This window comes from Crinia signifera, chromosome 2 (genome assembly GCF_055691185.1).
Source record: "Crinia signifera chromosome 2, ASM5569118v1, whole genome shotgun sequence".
NCBI lineage: Eukaryota > Metazoa > Chordata > Amphibia > Anura > Myobatrachidae > Crinia > Crinia signifera.
In genome coordinates this window covers 388,152,525-388,170,572 of record NC_139218.1, presented here as the reverse complement: position 1 = coordinate 388,170,572, position 18,048 = coordinate 388,152,525, and the positions used below count along the sequence as shown (strand labels likewise).

At 46.0% G+C, this 18,048-nt stretch overlaps 1 protein-coding gene across 15 annotated transcripts in view; it reads right to left on the bottom strand.

Moving 5' to 3' along the window:
• Nucleotides 1–427: 427 nt before the first annotated feature.
• The window catches only part of SYTL2 (synaptotagmin like 2), a 102,773-nt gene continuing 85,152 nt past the window's right edge, over nucleotides 428–18,048 (bottom strand). For 13 of the 15 annotated variants that reach the window (XM_083170285.1, XM_083170288.1, XM_083170284.1 and 10 more), the window contains 10 exons: nucleotides 16,900–16,938; nucleotides 15,343–15,425; nucleotides 11,438–11,557; nucleotides 9,053–9,222; nucleotides 7,650–7,752; nucleotides 6,853–7,014; nucleotides 5,583–5,661; nucleotides 5,371–5,476; nucleotides 3,284–3,489; nucleotides 428–1,362 (listed from right to left, as the gene is read on the bottom strand). In XM_083170285.1, coding sequence (XP_083026411.1) covers nucleotides 1,217–1,362; nucleotides 3,284–3,489; nucleotides 5,371–5,476; nucleotides 5,583–5,661; nucleotides 6,853–7,014; nucleotides 7,650–7,752; nucleotides 9,053–9,222; nucleotides 11,438–11,557; nucleotides 15,343–15,425; nucleotides 16,900–16,938 — 1,214 coding nt within the window. In that variant the 3' untranslated portion in view covers nucleotides 428–1,216. The remainder of the gene's footprint in view (nucleotides 1,363–3,283; nucleotides 3,490–5,370; nucleotides 5,477–5,582; nucleotides 5,662–6,852; nucleotides 7,015–7,649; nucleotides 7,753–9,052; nucleotides 9,223–11,437; nucleotides 11,558–15,342; nucleotides 15,426–16,899; nucleotides 16,939–18,048) is intronic. The other 2 variants (XM_083170289.1, XM_083170295.1) reach the window with 1 other exon arrangement.

Genomic DNA, 18,048 nt, shown 5'->3' with positions numbered 1-18,048 from the left:
CCTAGCATGAGGGGGCGTGGCCTATACTTGCACCGCTCCCGCAAGGCCAGGCCCCGTTCTTGCCGCTGTGGGGGCCTGAATAGACGCTATTCACGGGGGACTCCCAACCGAGCTCACAAGGGACACTGGAACATCCCAATTTTTGGGGGAAAATGAGACAGAGACCGGTTCACACAGATCCAAATTAATCCCCTGTCCTCCTGCCCTGCTGTGATTGGCAAGGGAAGGTGGATGGTTGGAGACCTGCTGCAGCAGCTTCTGCCCTGCTGTGGTTGGGAAGGGAAGGTGGAATTGCAAAAGCAAACTTTCTCCCGTCCATGAGATGGGCCTTAAGACTAGTTAAAACCAATATTTCAATAGCGTTACGTTAATTGAATATACAAAGATACGGAAAGCTACTTGAACAGGATAAAGTCAGAAAAACAACTGTTTTACAATCATTTTATTGATATAATTACATATATACACATCTCTATTTCAAATTTAATTTTTCCCAAATATTGACACTTTCATTTTGTACAAAACCCATTACACAAGTACATATTTATCAGAAGCTTAAGAGTCACATTTAAAGCACAGAAAGAACGAACATACGCCAAAGTGAAAATCAGACATTTTGAATATTGCTCAAAAACCAGGTTACCCCGCAGGCTTGAAAATCACGTAAGCCAGGATGCAATAAAAATTAAATATATTTATAGAGATCCATATTTACCATATTTTACACCTTTCGACCCATTTTCTATAGGAAGTTCCCAATATGGCACAGAAACCAGCTAGGGGAAAGGTAGCTTCCATTTTGTGTGTGCCTTAATGAGGCAGGGGGGGGGGGGAATGCGGAACAGGATGAAAATGGAAAAGGAATCATCACCCATTCCGATAGTTTTCTAAAAAATAGCAGCGGGGGATAAAATACAACTTTTTCCCACATTGAGTAATAGTTAAAGACTTCATTATCTCTTTCGAATCGAGTTCCCATTGTACCACAGTAAAAAAACAAAAAACACAACAGAACATTACGCGGTTCCATATTTGCAGAGGCTGCTCCTTATGGCGGTCTTCCAGCCGGGACTGCCACCCATGATGTAACACAGTAGAGGAGATGATACAGAGTGAAGACATCATCTGTTTACATTCACAAGAAGCAAGTGAGGTTTATAGTGTAAAGGTGATCGCAGTGCTGGGTTACGATGGAAGGGATAGGCTATTTTCCAAATTATTTGGCTATTTTGGCCATCTTAAACATCCGCAGTGGCAGTAAGCCTTCAACCCAGGTGTTGGGAGAGGTAATCATCCTTTCCCACATTGTCGTTTCTTCATGGCTCGAGTCCATCCAGTCTACAACTGTTCCGTAACTCTTTCCTAAATGAGAAGAACGGGCAAGTTAAACAGTGGCAGAGTGGCATCGTGGACAGTGTAAAGGTTAGCATTACTGCCTCACAGCGCTGAGGTCAGGGGTTTGATTCCCACCATGTGTTATATATACGGGGCAGCACGGACGGTGTAGTGGTTAGCATTACTGCCTCACAGCGCTGAAGTCATGGGTTTTATTCCCACCATGTGTTATATATACGGGGCAGTACGGACAGTGTAATGGTTAGCATTACTGCCTCACAGCACTGAGGTCATGGGTTCTATCCCCACCATGTGTTATATATACGGGGCAGTACGGATGGTGTTATGGTTAGCATTACTGCCTCACAGCGCTGAGGTCATGGGTTCTATTCCCACTATGTGTTATATATACAGGGCAGTACGGACGGTGTAATGGTTAGCATTACTGCCTCACAGCGCTGAGGTCATGGGTTCTATCCCCACCATGTGTTATATATACGGGCAGTATGGATGGTGTAATGGTTAGCATTACTGCCTCACAGCGCTGAGGTCATGGGTTCTATCCCCACCATGTGTTATATATACGGATGGTGTAATGGTTAGCATTACCGCCTCACAGCGCTGAGGTCATGGGTTCTATCCCCACCATGTGTTATATATACGGGGCAGTACGGAAGGTGTAATGGTTAGCATTACTGCCCCACCATGTGTTATATATACGGGGCAGTACGGAAGGTGTAATGGTTAGCATTACTGCCTCACAGCGCTGAGGTCATGGGTTTGATTCCCACCATGGATCTAACGGTGCGGAGTTTGTATATTCTCCCCGTGCTTGCATGGGTTTCCTCAGATTTCCTCCCACAATCCAAAAATATACTGGTAGGCTAATTGGCTCCCAACAAATGAACCCTAGAATGTCTGTGTGTGCGTGTACATGTGGTAGGGAATATAGAGTGTAAGCTCCACTGGGGCGGGGACTGAGGTGAGTGTTCAAATATTTTCTGTAAAGCGCTACAGAGTATGTGTGCGCCATGAAAATAACTGGTAATAAAATATGTTGCTTGTGAAATCTTATAGTGGGTACACACAGTTCGATTCCATTTTCAATTCGATTAGATTTGGCCTATTCTACCTATTCTGAAGGTTTTACTTCTCCTTTTGATTTTCTTCTATTCGATTTCTACTACACAGGAGCGTGCATTGGCATAGAATTGATTTCTATTCATTTTTGCTTCTATAAGCAAAATCGAATAGAAAAATAGAGCATCTCTCACTGTGTACCCTCTATAAGTGTGTTACTATAACTTTACTAAAGCTACAAAAAAATAGAGAGGTGATGTTTATCATAGCAACCAATCAGATTGTCTATTATTTTCTAGGATGCAACACACAAATAATACACAGAATCTTATTGGTTGCAGTGGGCAACATCATATATATTTTTTTCAAATATTAGAAGCTCTAGCAAATTTTCCGCCGATACAGTGTTGGCTTTTCACCAAAGGGAAAAAAACATCCGCAACTGAATAGGAAAAGGCCTTTTTTTTGGGGGGGGGGGGGGGGGGGGGGGGGGTTAGCTGAATGCAGTCCTCAAGGCACCTCCATAGTCCAGTGGATAAAACCATGCCTTGTAAAATCACTGCCCCTTTAAACAAACCTCCACGTTCAGCCGGCGACCGGAGGCTAATGTATTTGGCCCCAGGTTTAAGGACTATCCCTGTCTGTGCACACATGATATAAGCAAACTGTTTGCGGTACTAAATTGTCACTTGTGCGTAAACAGTGATAGCCTTAATACCTGGACTGGGATGCCTGGGGGACTGAACTTTGCAAGCACGGAACTAATCCTTTCTTTGCAGAATTATTGCACACAGCATTGCGCGGCGCTGTTTTGAATAGTTATAAGTTTCAGGTGTGATGCATCGATAACCGATCTGATTGATTTTACCTGTTCCAAGGCCTAATCGCAGACCGCCTATGAAGTGATTTGATAGTCTGTTATGATCCCACACGGTGAGCTCCACGCAAGCCTCTCTCAAGTCTTCTTCTTTGAAGCCGTCATAAACCATTGTGTGGTTAAAAATAGGATTGGCGGTTTTGTCCATAGTCCGCGTTTTCTGGCGACTTTTCCGGCTGGTGTCAGGAAGTATCGTACTATGGACGAAAGGGATAACAAATTAAGAAAAAAGAAAAAAAAAAAGAAGGTGGGTACATCCTTTGGTGTTGCTCATGGCAACCAGTTAGATTCTGCCAATCATTTTCAAGGGTATAGGGCAGTGGTCAGGGAACTCGGTTCTCATTACCCCACGCAGTGCACGTTTTGCAGGTCTCCTCACAGAATCACAAGTGAAATAATTAGCTCCACCTGCGGACCTTATCAAATGTGTCTGTGAGTAATTAGTACACCTGTGCACCTGCTGGGTTACCAGCAAAACATGCACTGTGTGGGGTAATGAGGGCCAAGTTCCCTGACCACTGGTATAGGGCCAATGAAGGTTGACAGGGTTTAGGTTGACACCTGAAATAGGTAGACATGCCTAAGGTCGACAGGGTCAAAATGTCGACACAAGCATTATGTTAACAGTCAAATGTCGACATGAGTTTTTCATGGTTTTTTAACAGACATGTGCCGACAGGCAGTATTTCATGCCATACCATCCACTACGGCATGGCGGGAGACCATAATAGTGTGCCGAGTACACACTTAGACTGTGTCCATGTTGATTATATGTTGACATTTGGTTGCATTGGAAAAAAAAAAAGATGGTCGCTACATTGTCGCACTTTGGGCCTTATTCTAGTTCACTCTCTGACAAAATCCTTCTTAGATGTAAAATGTGCAGAGAGAGTTAGATTTGGGTGAGTTATTTTGTTTCTGTGCAGGGTAAATACTGGCTGCTTTATTTTTTACACTGCAATATAGATCTCGCTTTGAAGTAAAACCCCACCCAAATCTAATTCTCTCTGCACAAGTTACATCTGCCCCACCTGCAAAACACATGGTTTTGTCCATCTAAGAAGGATTTTGTCAGAAAGAGTGAACTAGAATAAGGTCCTTTGTGTAGAAATGACGAGACTCTGTTACGTATAGATCTAAAAGTATCATCTATTATTTATCATCTTCTGGTGGCTCCACTGCAGCAATGATGTATGGCGACACGTCTGTATAGCCGGGATCACCATTAGGTGTTTTAGCATTATACATAGGTTACATTATATTACATTACTACAGCAATGGTTTTCGAACTCGGTCCTCAGGACCCCAAACAATTCCCATTTTCCAGGTCACCCAGCAGGTGCACAGGTGGAGTCATTACTCACTGAGACATTTTATAAGAACCACAGGTGGAGCTAATTATGCCACTTGTGATTCCGTGAGGAGACCTGGAAAACATGAACTGGTTGGACCCGGGTCCTGTGGCCAGAGTCTGAAAAACCACAAAACTACGGGACATAATAAAAAAGTAAGATCAGGGCCGTAACTAGGTGTGTGCCAGTGGTGCCTTGCCCACAGCGTATCTGCACCGCTGCCACTGGTCCCCGCTGCTCAGCTTCATTCCTGTGGATGTTTCAAATGTGGTGCCGGCCATCAGCCTATCAGAGTCTCAGTTAGCAATTGGCGGTTGGACCGCGAGTTCCAATTGGCTCAAGAGCTGGTGCCCATATGCAAAATATCTGCCAGCTCTGCTCTCCTCCCAGGCTTCAATAGCAGCAGCAGCGCCAGGATACACAGTGGGCAGAGGTACTGGGGCAGTTGTGTAAGGGGTACTACTCTGGACACTGTGGGTGTAATGTGACATGACATTAAGGTATGCGGCACAATGTGTAAGGGGCATTACATTGTGCTGCATAATGTGTAAGGGGCATTGCAGTGTTACCTCTTCTCCATGAAGCTACACCCCTACTAAATGTTTGGTACACACAGTTTGTTTTCAGTAGGTGGGGGAGGGGTGGGACCAATTCCTTTTCTGGCACAGGGCACCAAAATGTGTAGTTACGGCACGGTGTAGAAGATAGATATAGAAGAAGAATTACCATTTTACAAAAGAGTTTATTTTGTTCTCACGAAGCATGGGGAGTTGGAGGCACTCCTTGATCCAGATGTGCACTTCCCCCGTTGTAACCGCCTTGGTACCGGTTCCTGGATTCAAAGCGAAACCAACCATTACTATACAAAGCAATACCACCGGTCACACGGAACAATTGGTAGGTGGAATATAACATAATAAGTAATAGCTTGTACATACCCGTGGGTGACACTGGATTATATTTTAGAGACAGTATAATCTGTCCTCTGTTCTCTAATCCAATGCCAGCTGCTGGGGTCTACGCAAAGACAAGGAGATCAGTCATCAGTATTTCAGAAGCAGAAAATACACAAGAAAAAAAACGCACTAGGGAAAGGGTGAGGGGGCATGGTTTACACAGGGGGAAGGGGGGAAACTTCACACAGGTGAAAGAGGGAGTGGATGACAACGCAGGGGCCCCTAGTTATAATAAAATGGAGAGAGACATGCCAGGCAGAGGGCACATTCAGCCTGAGGCTTATGGGGCATACACACGGGGCTACTTCAGCCCCATGCTAAGCGATGTAGGTTAGCATAGATTGCTCAGCACACATGGTGGGACCGGGTATCACCGTCACTCAGATAGATATATATATATATATATATATATATATATATATATATATACACACACACACACACACACACACACACACAAGTTCTAAGCGATCTACTAAGCTCGCTAAGAAATAGCCATTGAATCGCCCCTGGTATTTGTTGTGTGTGGTATAATGTGTAAGGGCCATTACGGTGTATGGCATAATGTGTAAGTAGCATAGCAAGTAGTGTAAGTGACATTACATTGTGTGGCGTAATATGTAATGGGCATTATGGTGTTTGGCGTAATGTGCAAGAGGCATTATGGAGAGGGGGGATCAAAATGTATAGATACGCCACTGCTTCCATAAGTCTCTGGCTCACAGGATACACTCTTCTCTGGTAATCACCTCTTACTTTCTCATCATCTGAGACTGCTGCCCTCTAAGAGAATCACTTACCCATCCCAACCAGACTCTCTCACCCTTAAATCCTTCAAGTTCTTGCTTGAAACCCACCTCTACATTACTCAAAATATTTGAAAACGGTCAAATCGCATGTGGTTTACCTCTGGATCCAATCTGATGCGCGATCCTCTGCACATCGGACCAGAGCCGGAGATCCTATGGCCTGTAATTCGCAGCCCTTGCTGGGATCGCATGCAATATATCGTATGCAAATGGATGGCTTACGATACAGCGAATGTGATCCAGCCACCGGGTCACTTGCCTGGGTATTGCATGCGAATCCTCGTACAAGTGTATGGGGGCCTTTACATTTGTCAAAAGCTTTATTTAAAAAAAAAAAAAAGCAGTAGTTTTATGAACAAGAGTGATGTCTTTAAGCCAGTTTGCTGCCATTGTGAAATGCGTTGGGCAGGAACATGCTTGAAAACATAGAACGAGTTACTTACCCGTGGCTCCAGCGCATGCCAACTCTTCTCTTTATTTTTCCAGTCCCATGTCTCCAAATTGGCGTTGACCTCTCCAAGAAAACTGTTCCTGCCAAGTACATCATGATGCCAGACAGACAGGTTCAGCGTCTGTTTCAGAAGGGATTCTTTGGGTATCTTATACTAAGAAAATAAATAAAAGAAAAGTAACCATCAGCACATAGAAACGCATGCACGGACTAGAATGTGGCATGCAATAGAAGGGGACATACCAACTTGCACCAATGACGCATTACTTGAACACATGCATCAATATGCGTTTCCACCAAGTGCTTCCCAAAGGTTCTATAAAAAGGGTGTAAAAAAACCCCTGCAAGGAACATGTACTGTGGCAGGGACAGCATCTTCACACAACAGGAAGTAATGTGGAGGATCCGGGCCAGGTTTTAGAACAGCAGCAGCAGCGACACTCATGTGACCAGGGTTGGGCTGATTAGCAGCAGCTGTGCTCTTCTGATATAAGTGTTTCCAGGGCAGAGGGTCAGGGCTCCTGATGGTGGAACAGCTGCCCAGGTGATAGACCGGGGTGTGGGCTACAGTAGGGACCACTGGAGCATTCTGAAGTGTTCGTACTATGCTGTGACACCTGTATGCTGCAATGCTGTAACCGTGCTTGCCTATGCCGATCACCTAAGTAAGCGGTTTACCTGCTACAAAATAAAGACCAAGCCCTCATCTGATGCAGTGTATGATGTGATTCCTTGTCACAGTACTATTACATGATCTGTGGTAAACTTGGTTATTCATCGGTCTCTCACCTTTAAAATATCATTGAACACCGGACTTAGGGTCTTTTTCTTCACATGAGTTTTCCTTTTACCCATCTTTGCTTTCTCTGGAAGCAAATAGGCTTTCACGTACCTTAAAATAAAAATGAAATACTGTAAGTCATCTGATTATGGCTATTGGATCACACTCCAAGCATAGCTGATTTCCCTGAAGGGTTGACAGTAATGACTACACCTGTGCACCAGCTAGGTGGTCTGGGGAATGTGACAGTTAGTAATGACTGCACCTGTGCACCAGCTAGGTGGTCTGGGGAATGTGACAGTTAGTAATGACTGCACCTGTGCACCAGCTAGGTGGTCTGGGTAATGGGACAGTTAGTAATGACTGCACCTGTGCACCAGCTAGGTGGCCTGGGGAATGGGACAGTTAGTAACGACTGCACCTGTGCACCAGCTAGGTGGTCTGGGTAATGGGACAGTTAGTAATGACTGCACCTGTGCACCAGCTAGGTGGTCTGGGGAATGTGACAGTTAGTAATGACTGCACCTGTGCACCAGCTAGGTGGTCTGGGGAATGTGACAGTTAGTAATGACTGCACCTGTGCACCAGCTAGGTGGTCTGGGTAATGGGACAGTTAGTAATGACTGCACCTGTGCACCAGCTAGGTGGCCTGGGGAATGGGACAGTTAGTAACGACTGCACCTGTGCACCAGCTAGGTGGTCTGGGTAATGGGACAGTTAGTAACGACTGAACCTGTGCACCAGCTAGGTGGTCTGGGTAATGGGACAGTTAGTAACGACTGAACCTGTGCACCAGCTAGGTGGTCTGGGTAATGGGACAGTTAGTAATGACTGCACCAGCTAGGTGGCCTGGGGAATGTGACAGTTAGTAATGACGACAGTTGTGCACCCAGACAGGTGGTCTGGGAAATGTGACAGTAATAAACCAGACCTGTGCCCCAGTTAGGTAGTTTTGGAAATGGCAGTTAGTAATGACTGCACCTGTGCACCAGCTAGGTGGTCTGGGGAATGTGACAGTTAGTAATGACTGCACCTGTGCACCAGCTAGGTGGTCTGGGGAATGTGACAGTAATGACTGCACCTGTGCACCAGCTAGGTGTTCTGGGAAATGTAAAAATGACTGCATGTGTGCACCAGCTAGGGGGTCTGGGAAATGTGACAGTTAGTAATGACTGCACCTGTACACCAGCTAGGGAGTCTGGGAAATGTGGACTGTTGGTAGATCTCAAGGACCGGATTGAAAATGACAGGACTGTTGGCATGTGCGGAGTGTTGACTTTGGCCCCATTTTCCTGTATATTGTATCCGAGGCAGACGCAGAGGGTAAGTATATTGAGTGGGTGCAGGGTGAGTTGAGTGGGTTCCCCCTAGCCCCATTATCGATACGCCAGCAGACAGACAGTGTACTCACGGGTCAGAGCGCTGCTTCTTTGCGTCGGCTGCCGACAGCTCTTTGCACTGGTAGATATAGATTTCGAGTTCATTCAGCTGATCCACGTAATCAAGGGAAAACTCGATGCTGCCTTTCACATCAACGTTCCCAAAGTCACCGCTGTACATACTCATTACACTCCCACTTACCTGGAAGTACAGAACAATTAGTATACCGAAGGCATGAAAGAAATACATTGCCAAATAGAATGGGGTCTCATAAAATTTGCCTCCCGCCCCCAAGCTGCGCCATTATCCGAAGGTACCCCTGAATCCCCATGAGACGGCCTCGGTTAATATTAAGGCTGTCAACAGGCGGATCCGGCCTAGAAGAAAAACGCAGTGTAGACTGATCCTGGCAATGCCCATCTGTTAGGAGAAACAGCACTGAGCGCGTAGAGATGTTGACTGACCAATCATGTTACCCTCACCGACCCTCCTTCCAACAGACCATCCGGATGCAGACATTACATTCAATAAGACAATCCATATGTATGGTTCATTCTAGGTACAGGGGCTGATCAGTGAGGGAAAAATTCTTAATTTTGGAATACAAAATTTTAGACCCGGTATAACGCATCAGCTACGTGTAAAATTTTGCCTTTTAACACGCCTCCCTCACCGCTCAGTAGCCTGCTCCTAAAGTGAGAACTCCATATTTGGTACTTGTGTATTATCCCGGCGCCCGTCGCATCGCATACCACTAATTAAGGTATGCGATGGACCCTATTTGAGGCTTTTCCCGGGATGAGTGTACAATTTTAATATTGCGTCGTATCGCATGCCATTATAATGGCATGCGATGCGATTTCAATGTTAAATGCCCACCCAGACCCGATTTTTAATTGTATCCCCACCCTAATGTGTAATGACAATGTTAAATGCCCCCCCATTGTTAACGCCACGCCACTATCAACACCAACCCGAAGCGTGGCGAGCGCAGCGAGCCCGCGATGGTCGGAGGTACGTGTCCTCCGACCTTTTCATACCCCCACTATCCATGACGGCGTGGAGTTGATGTTATATAGTGTAGTGTATTACGCTGTGCTCGCCACGCTTCGGGCCGGCGTGGATAGTGGGGTATGAAAAGGTCGGAGGACGCGTACCGCCGCCACTCGCCACGCTTCAGGTTGGCTTTGATAGCGGGGTGGCGTTAAGAATGGGGGGGGGGGGCATTTGAACATAGTCATTACCTATCAGGGTGGGTGTACAATGTAAAATCGGGTCTGGGGGGCATTTAACATAGCGTCTCATCGCATGCGAACATATGGCATGCGATGCAACGCGATTTTGTGGTTGTACAATGCCCTGCGATGGAAATTGGGGGCACCGTGATAATACACAAGTACCCCATATTTTATTACAGGTCAGGTCTCCCTTATCAGTTTCCGAAAACCGTGTTTTTTTCATGCTTACCTTGTCCCCCCCGATGTCCATGTTGCCCCCCTGGGATGCTCTGCAGCGGAATCACTAGTCCCAGGGGTGCATTACGCGAGTGCGCTGGTGATGTTACCCCAGGGACCGGAGATGCCGCTGCAGAGGATCCTGAAGGTCACCGTGGACAATCGGGGGAGAAGGTAAGCATGAAAAAAAAACCGGAAATATTAGAAACAAAAAAACCCCAACCTGATTTTTGGTATTTTTCGGTTTTTGAAAACGTATAAGGGAGATTTGACCTGTAACGCCGGGGGACACTGTAGACGTCGGGGGGTGGGGGGGGGGGGGGGGCATTGGGGCACCACCAGGGGACCAAGTAAATAAGTGTAAAAAGAAATCCCTTATCCAAAATGCTTGTGGTCCTGAGCATTTCGGATAAGGAATACTCAACCTATATTACATAGGTATCCTTTTTTTTATTTGTAGAAGTCTATGTTCCCCAGAGATTCATAGGTCAATTACTATTGTGTAAATCCATCCCTTATTACATACAGAGAATAAAATATGTCTGGGATACCTCCCATTCCAGGAGGGACAAGTTGCTCTGTTCCTGGACTTCCATGCCAGTGGCAGTTGCAGCACCGTCCAGAATTCAGATAGGGGTGCCCCACCAACTGCCACCCCAAACACCACAGCCTGGGACTCACTGGTAGGTGTGGCTCCCCTATTTGAATTTTGGACAGTGGTGCAGTCCCACCTCTGTAAGCTGCCATTGGCAAGGAAGTCCAGGAACAGAGCATTTTGTCCCTTCTGGAATGGGTCAGCAACAAACAAGCCCAATACATGCCCAGAACAATCCCATAGCTGTCCCCATGCGTTACTGATTGTGTTACCTTCATCCTGCATAGTAAAGCATTAATACAGACTTACACTGTTACACACAACAGAAGCACAGATACATGATTAGTGGAAGCAGAGAGTTACATACAGAGGACATCGACGCCATGCCAGAGGAGCCACTAAGATTGGTTAGAGAACTGGGGCTCTTCTTGTGCCTGCCAATCTGAAAGCTGCTTTCTGATGCGGAGTCAGTATCTCTGCCATCAGTCTAGAAGACATCACATAAAGCGTTACTGTACATGATCAACAACAGAGTACAAACGTTATCTTGTGTGTTAGATACCGACTGAATAACCTAGAGCGAAGGACTCGCTCATTTGTGCATAGACCAGAGACCGATCAGCGCCGGACCACCGAGCGTCATGCCAAGTGGTCACAGAGGACCCCAGACTACTCCAGCCAGACTTGTTTCTGTGTAACTAGGAGAGCTCCAGAATGGGGCCCAAATTGGTACCTTGTCTAAGGCCTCATCGGGACATAAACATACCCTCAACATGACCCATTTCATTAGGTACAAAATGCTCTGTTTCTGGACTTCCCTGCCAGTGGCAGTTACAGATGTGAGCCTGCAGCACAGTCCAATATTCAAAAATGGGAGCCACACCTACTGCCACCCCAAACATCACTGTCCTGGACTCACTGGCAGTTGATGTGACCCCCCCCCCCCCACCCCCTCTTTGAATTTTGGACTGTTCTGGAGTCCAACCTCTGTAACTGCCACTGTCAGGTTAGTCCAGGAACAGAGCATTTAGTACCTAATAGAATGGGTCATGTTGGAGGGTATGCATAAATCAGGCTCTGGGATAGACGTCAAGGCAAATCCCATCATCGGAGAGAGACATTTCCTAACCCTCAAGACAAAACCCAGTGATCATTCATGGACCCCCAACTTCTCCATTGCATGCTTAAGCAGTCTCCATTAACACTCTAAGGGGTAAATGTACTAAGATGGGCGTTCTATTGAAGATAGGGTGATGCCCAGAGCAACCAATCAGATTCTATTATCTTCTAGATCAGGGCTGGGCAACAGTGGCCCTCCAGATGTTGATGAACTACACATCCCAGGATGCTTTGCATTAGTTTTACTATGTGGCCATGCTGAAACTGATGCAAGGCATGCTGGGATGTGTAGTTCATCAACATCTGGAGGGCCGCTGTTGCCCAGCCCTGTTCTAGAAGGTGCTAAATAAATAAGTAGAATCCGATTGGTTGCTACGGGCAACATCCCATCTTCAATAGAACTCCCATCTTAGTAAATTTACCCCTAAAACCCCATAGATGGAAGGAAATGGTGATGTGCATCCATGTTGTAAGCTGAACCCAATACAATCTTGTCAACTCAACAGGAGGCAGATGTATCAACTCTGTGAGATGATTTTGCAGCCTGCAAATGAAAAGGAGGCCAGAAGACATCACCTAGGCGTGTCGTGGAGGCGGCCATTTTGTGAGGTGTAATAAAAATGGCCGCCTTCTGAGATTGGTGCAGCTCACGAAATCCTCATTACCTATTATTAAACTGTATTATTAAGCACATTGATTCAGCCCATGATGGTTTATGGGTAATAGGTGAATTGTTACATCCATAACCTGGTGGATAATGGAATTTCCATCACCCTACAGCAGGGCACGGCCAAATTTGGGTTGGGCTGGGGAATGAAGCATCCACTAAGGGAATTCAGTGGTAGATGCCCATGCTTGGAGGCATGGCCAGCTTAATGAGGGGGTGTGGCCCAACTACAACAGGGGCGTGGCTGACCTTTAGATAGGACATGGTCGACACTGGAAAAAGTTAGACATGTCTGTCAGCCATCCGAATACCCTCAAGACCAGGGCTGGGCAATTGCGGCCCTCCAGATGTTGATAAACTAACCATCCCAGCATGCCTTGCATCAGTTTCAGCATGGCCACATAGCAAAACTAATGCAAAGCCTCCTGGGATGTGTAGTTCATCAACATCTGGAGGGCCGCAATTGCCCAGCCCTGCTCAAGACTCTACCATTATGCAAGACTGACGCAGTGGCAGATTTACTACCGCTTGAAGAAGTGATAAAGTAGATGGTGATAATGCAGCAACCAATCTGCTCCCAACTGTCAAGTTACAGGCTAGGTTTAAAAAAAATGAAAGTTAGGCGTTGATTGGCTGATGTGTTATCGCCTTCCGTTTTAACACCAGGCTTAATACATCTGCCTCAGAATTAATTGCATCAACAGCACTGAGGAATAATAAAAAAAAAAAATATGTATAAGTGTACAATATTAGGATATTTGGGGGGAGGGGAAGGTGCAGGTGTGCTGATGTCACTCGATGTCGGCGCCCACCCCGCATTCGGTCAGAGACCAATCGAATAATTGTTCACCCTTACGGCCGCATGCATATGTATGTGTAAGTGAACACAGCTATTCACGTGCAAATGCGGCCATTCACTCTGCTGTGGGGGGCGGGCATCCGCTAACCTGGTGGGCGGCGTTTACTGGCCCACCTGTATACGGCCCTTAGTGACATTTAGTTAGAGGTTTGTTTTGAGTCTGTTAAAATATAAAGGTTTTTTAAAAAAAACAGCCATGTTCTCCACAAAGCATGCAGTACGTACATGCATAAACAGACATGTAGAGTAAATACAAAAACAGAAGGGCTTCTACACGCGTGTTAGGAAGCCCCGCATGATGTTACCGGGTAACACAAACACATTCACATACACAAAGGATAGAACTGTGGATTTGGAACGGAAGCAGACAGACGCACGCAGGATACACTCAGGCATGAGCATTACTGGGTAATGTTCATATGATAAGCTGAATAAATAATCCATATCATCTATATAAAAAGGATGACTACGAAAAATCGATTTCTAATTTTTATTTCAATTGATTGAGGTTGCTGATGCATTTAACATTTCATTGCAGCGCTCCATTCTTTTCTGACTGCTTTATGGTAGGCGGTGTGGGGGTCGATGCCCCTCCCACTTGTACTGTCTAGGCCACGTGTGTGTTGGTGGGTATAACCCTTGATCTCCAGGCTAAGCCAAGACAGATGTGCGGCTTTGGATCAGCGAAGCGAATCGGATCCCCAAATTAATTTGAGGTAATAGTGCCTTTGAAGAATATAACAAATCCTTCAAAACCCCCCTTCGGAATGTCTAAATTTGCATTTAAAGTAACATTTTTGGTACTTGTGTACTATCACGGCGCCCATCGCATAGCAGACCATAAGGCATGCGATGCGACGAGATATCCCCCGATGTCATACAATGTTAAAACATGCTTGGGATAAGCATATTGATATCCTTACAAAAAAATAAGGATCAAATATGGTTTGAGGTAACATGTTTAAAAAAAGGGGCAGACTAGATGGGCCAAGTGGTTCTTATCTGCCGTCACATTCTATGTTTCTATGTATAGCATTGTATATGGCATACATTGCAATGCGATGCGATTTTAAATTGTATAAGCACCCTAATGGGGGCTTACAATGTTAAATGCACCCCCACTATGAACGTGAACCTGAAGCGTGGCGAGCCCATGAGGTGCGGCGGTACGCGTCCTCCGACCTTTTCGTACCCCCACTATCCACGAAGCGTGGAATACATGTAAAGTAATAAGCGTGCGCTCGCCACGCTTCGGGCTCGGTGGCTCGCCACACTATATAACATCAACTCCACGCCGACATGGATAGTGGGGGTATGAAAAGGTTGGAGGACGCGTACCGCTGCGCTCGCCACGCTTCAGGTTCACGTTCATAGTGGGGGTGGCGTGGGGGTGCATTTAACATTGTAAGCCCCCATTAGGGTGCTTATACAATTAAACATCGTATAGAGGGCTTATACAATTTTAAATCGCATCGCAGTGCATCGGGTGTATGGCATGCGATGCGATTATATGGTGTGCGACCAAATATCGTGGGCGCCGTGCTAGTACACAAGTACCCATTTTTTATATTTTTATATATTTTACACGTATAAAAGAGTGAAAAATATAACCCGAATCTGCACTTACGTCGTCTTGCAGCATGGTGGGCACAGACTGACTCATCCGCTTAAATTTTTCCGCATTTTCTGGAAACGAATTTGTTGTAGGCGCTAAAAACACAAAAAGGTTCCTCTTTGATGGGTCTCGCACAGTGCAACGTGTTAAGTGTAGTGACTCTACCACAGTCTGTACACACATAGTATACAGCCATAAATGACTATTTCCTCAAAGGACCACAAAAGCCCCAAACCAGTGGTTCCCAAACATTTTGATGGTGCCCATAGGAGTATCAGCATTTTCCCACCGCACCCCTAGGCCAAACCTTTCTTCTAGAGCGGACAGAGTTGCTGCTCATTGACTACATATTTTATGATTGGTACCAGCAGAACTGGCTTTGCCTATGAATTTATTTGGTACCGAAACACTGGCTTGTGGCACCCTGGGGTATCACAGCTCCTCTTTGAGAACCACTGCCTTAAACTGAAGAAGGGCCGAAACTAGGGTTTCCGGCGCCTGGGGCAAGGCAGTCAATTTGGTGCCCCCCCCCCCTCTTCCGCTGACCGGGGGGGGCGGACACCAAATGACCGCCTTGCCGCTGGCGCCAGAGACCCCCCCCCTCCCCGCTGACAACATACATACCTGTGTGCAGCCAGCGGGGGTCCGGGGACAGGCACCAGGGGACTGGTGTAGCCGTGTAGCAGCAGCTTGACTCCATCCGTCTCCTACTAGCGCGGCGGCGGGAAGCGCTGATTACTTTGAAAAGACTTGCCGGACGCTGAATGGCTGGATTCCCGCCGCCGCGCTAGTAGGAGACGGACGGAGTCAAAGTAAGCTGCCGCTACAGGGGCTACACCAATCCCCAGAACCACGCTGCCTGTCACCGGACCTCCGCTGGCTGTCCCCGGACCTGACAGCGCCCCCCCCCCCCAAGCACTCGGTGCGCGTGACCCCCCAGCTACGGCCCTGACTGAAGTTTTCATATAATTTGAATGTAAAATACACTTCTAGGTGCAACCCCCAAATTCCACTGCAGATGCGTCAATTAGTAGATTTCTTACTAACCATTTCATTACAGACAGCTGATGCACCTCCCAAACTACTCAATAAAGGAGTGGAGCCCCGTCACTGGCACGTGTCTTCAATTGCATGGGGTATATAAAATATGGACAAGGTTTTAAATATCAATGACCGTAGAAATGAGCAGGGTCCTCTGTCAGCACATAGTAATGGACCTGAGGCTCCACCTCCAAACACACTATGACGGGAGGATTGTAGAGTTTAAAGAGCCTCTACATGAAAATCAGAGATAAAATAGAGAAACAAACAGCTTCTATGTCATTTCATAGGCTGTGATTGATAAATGACAGCTAAAAGCGGATTGGCTGCTTTGCCCAACATCTCCATTTTATCGCTCCGTAAGGCTTGAAACATCTCCCCAATGTAAGGTCGGAGGAAATAACAGTAAATATGTTTGTGAGTGCATCCCGGTAATTGATCTGTGCTCTATTTCTATAGGAGCGTGTATCTACATGTACAAAAATGCATTAAATAAATCTACAGTATAGAAAAAGTACAAATAGTTACCCAACGTATCTTGGTTTGGGGTCTCCAAATTCACTTCATCTGTCCGGGAAAGAGCAAGATGATAATAAAGATATGGCCAACAACAGTTACATTTATTCCATAGCTGCTCAGAAAAAGTGAAGGGAGAATTCGGTTAACGTACATAGGGGAAAAATACATCCATCAGTGTTAGGACAAGTTATATAGCGTTACACAGAGTGTACACATCACATGCTACTACTGATGGTCAGCCCACTGTATGAACGCACCTAGAAGAAGTCAAATCGAAATTACTGCATGGCACGCCAAAGCAGTGTGGGACAAACACATCACCAACTCACAAATACAAGCAGATTCAGTGACATCACTTGCGCTAATGATTGTTCCAGGTGGTAACATTCTTATCTGCAGCGTTTCGAATTTTCAATGGTCGCGTTTGACGCTTTTTTCAGATATTGATGAAAAAAAAAAACCCACACAAATAGTGTAAGACGGTGGAAAGGGATAACACCCCGTAAGTGTCCCACTAGAAAACGTGGAGTGCGCGGTTATATTTTTTTATTCTGTTTTCTATATTTCCATCAGCGTTATTACGCCAGGGGAGGCTCCAGAGGGAGGAGCTGCAGCACAGTTCAAAAGCTTAAATAGGGAAGCCACACCCACTGCCACCAACTGCCGTTCCAAGCTGACTTACTGGCAGTTGGTGTTCCTCCCCTATTTGGATTGGGAATTGTGCTGCAGCCCCTCCCCCTCTGGAAGCGCCACTGAAGTGCGCCATCACAGGTCCAGCTCTGGAGCAGATCACAGATGAAGTGAATAGATCTTTACGAGCTTTTCCCCCCAATCGTGAAGTATACATGGATGTAAGAGTTTGCTCGGTGTTCGTGGCATTCGGGTGACATCACAGAAGTGATGGAAATGGACGTTATAGTTCTATTAGCGCAAGTGAAGTCACTATCTATTTGTATGCATCAATACAAGTGTTTATTCATATTGTTTAAATTTAACATTACACAATTATTAGGGAGTATTCCACTACGATATCAGTGTTGACATGTATACACGAACTTACCTTACCCGGTGCTGTAATAAGAGGTCATTACATTGTAAGTAGTTAGTGCAATCCGGGTAGGAAAACATGTAAGACTCCAGTACCCAGGTTAGAATATG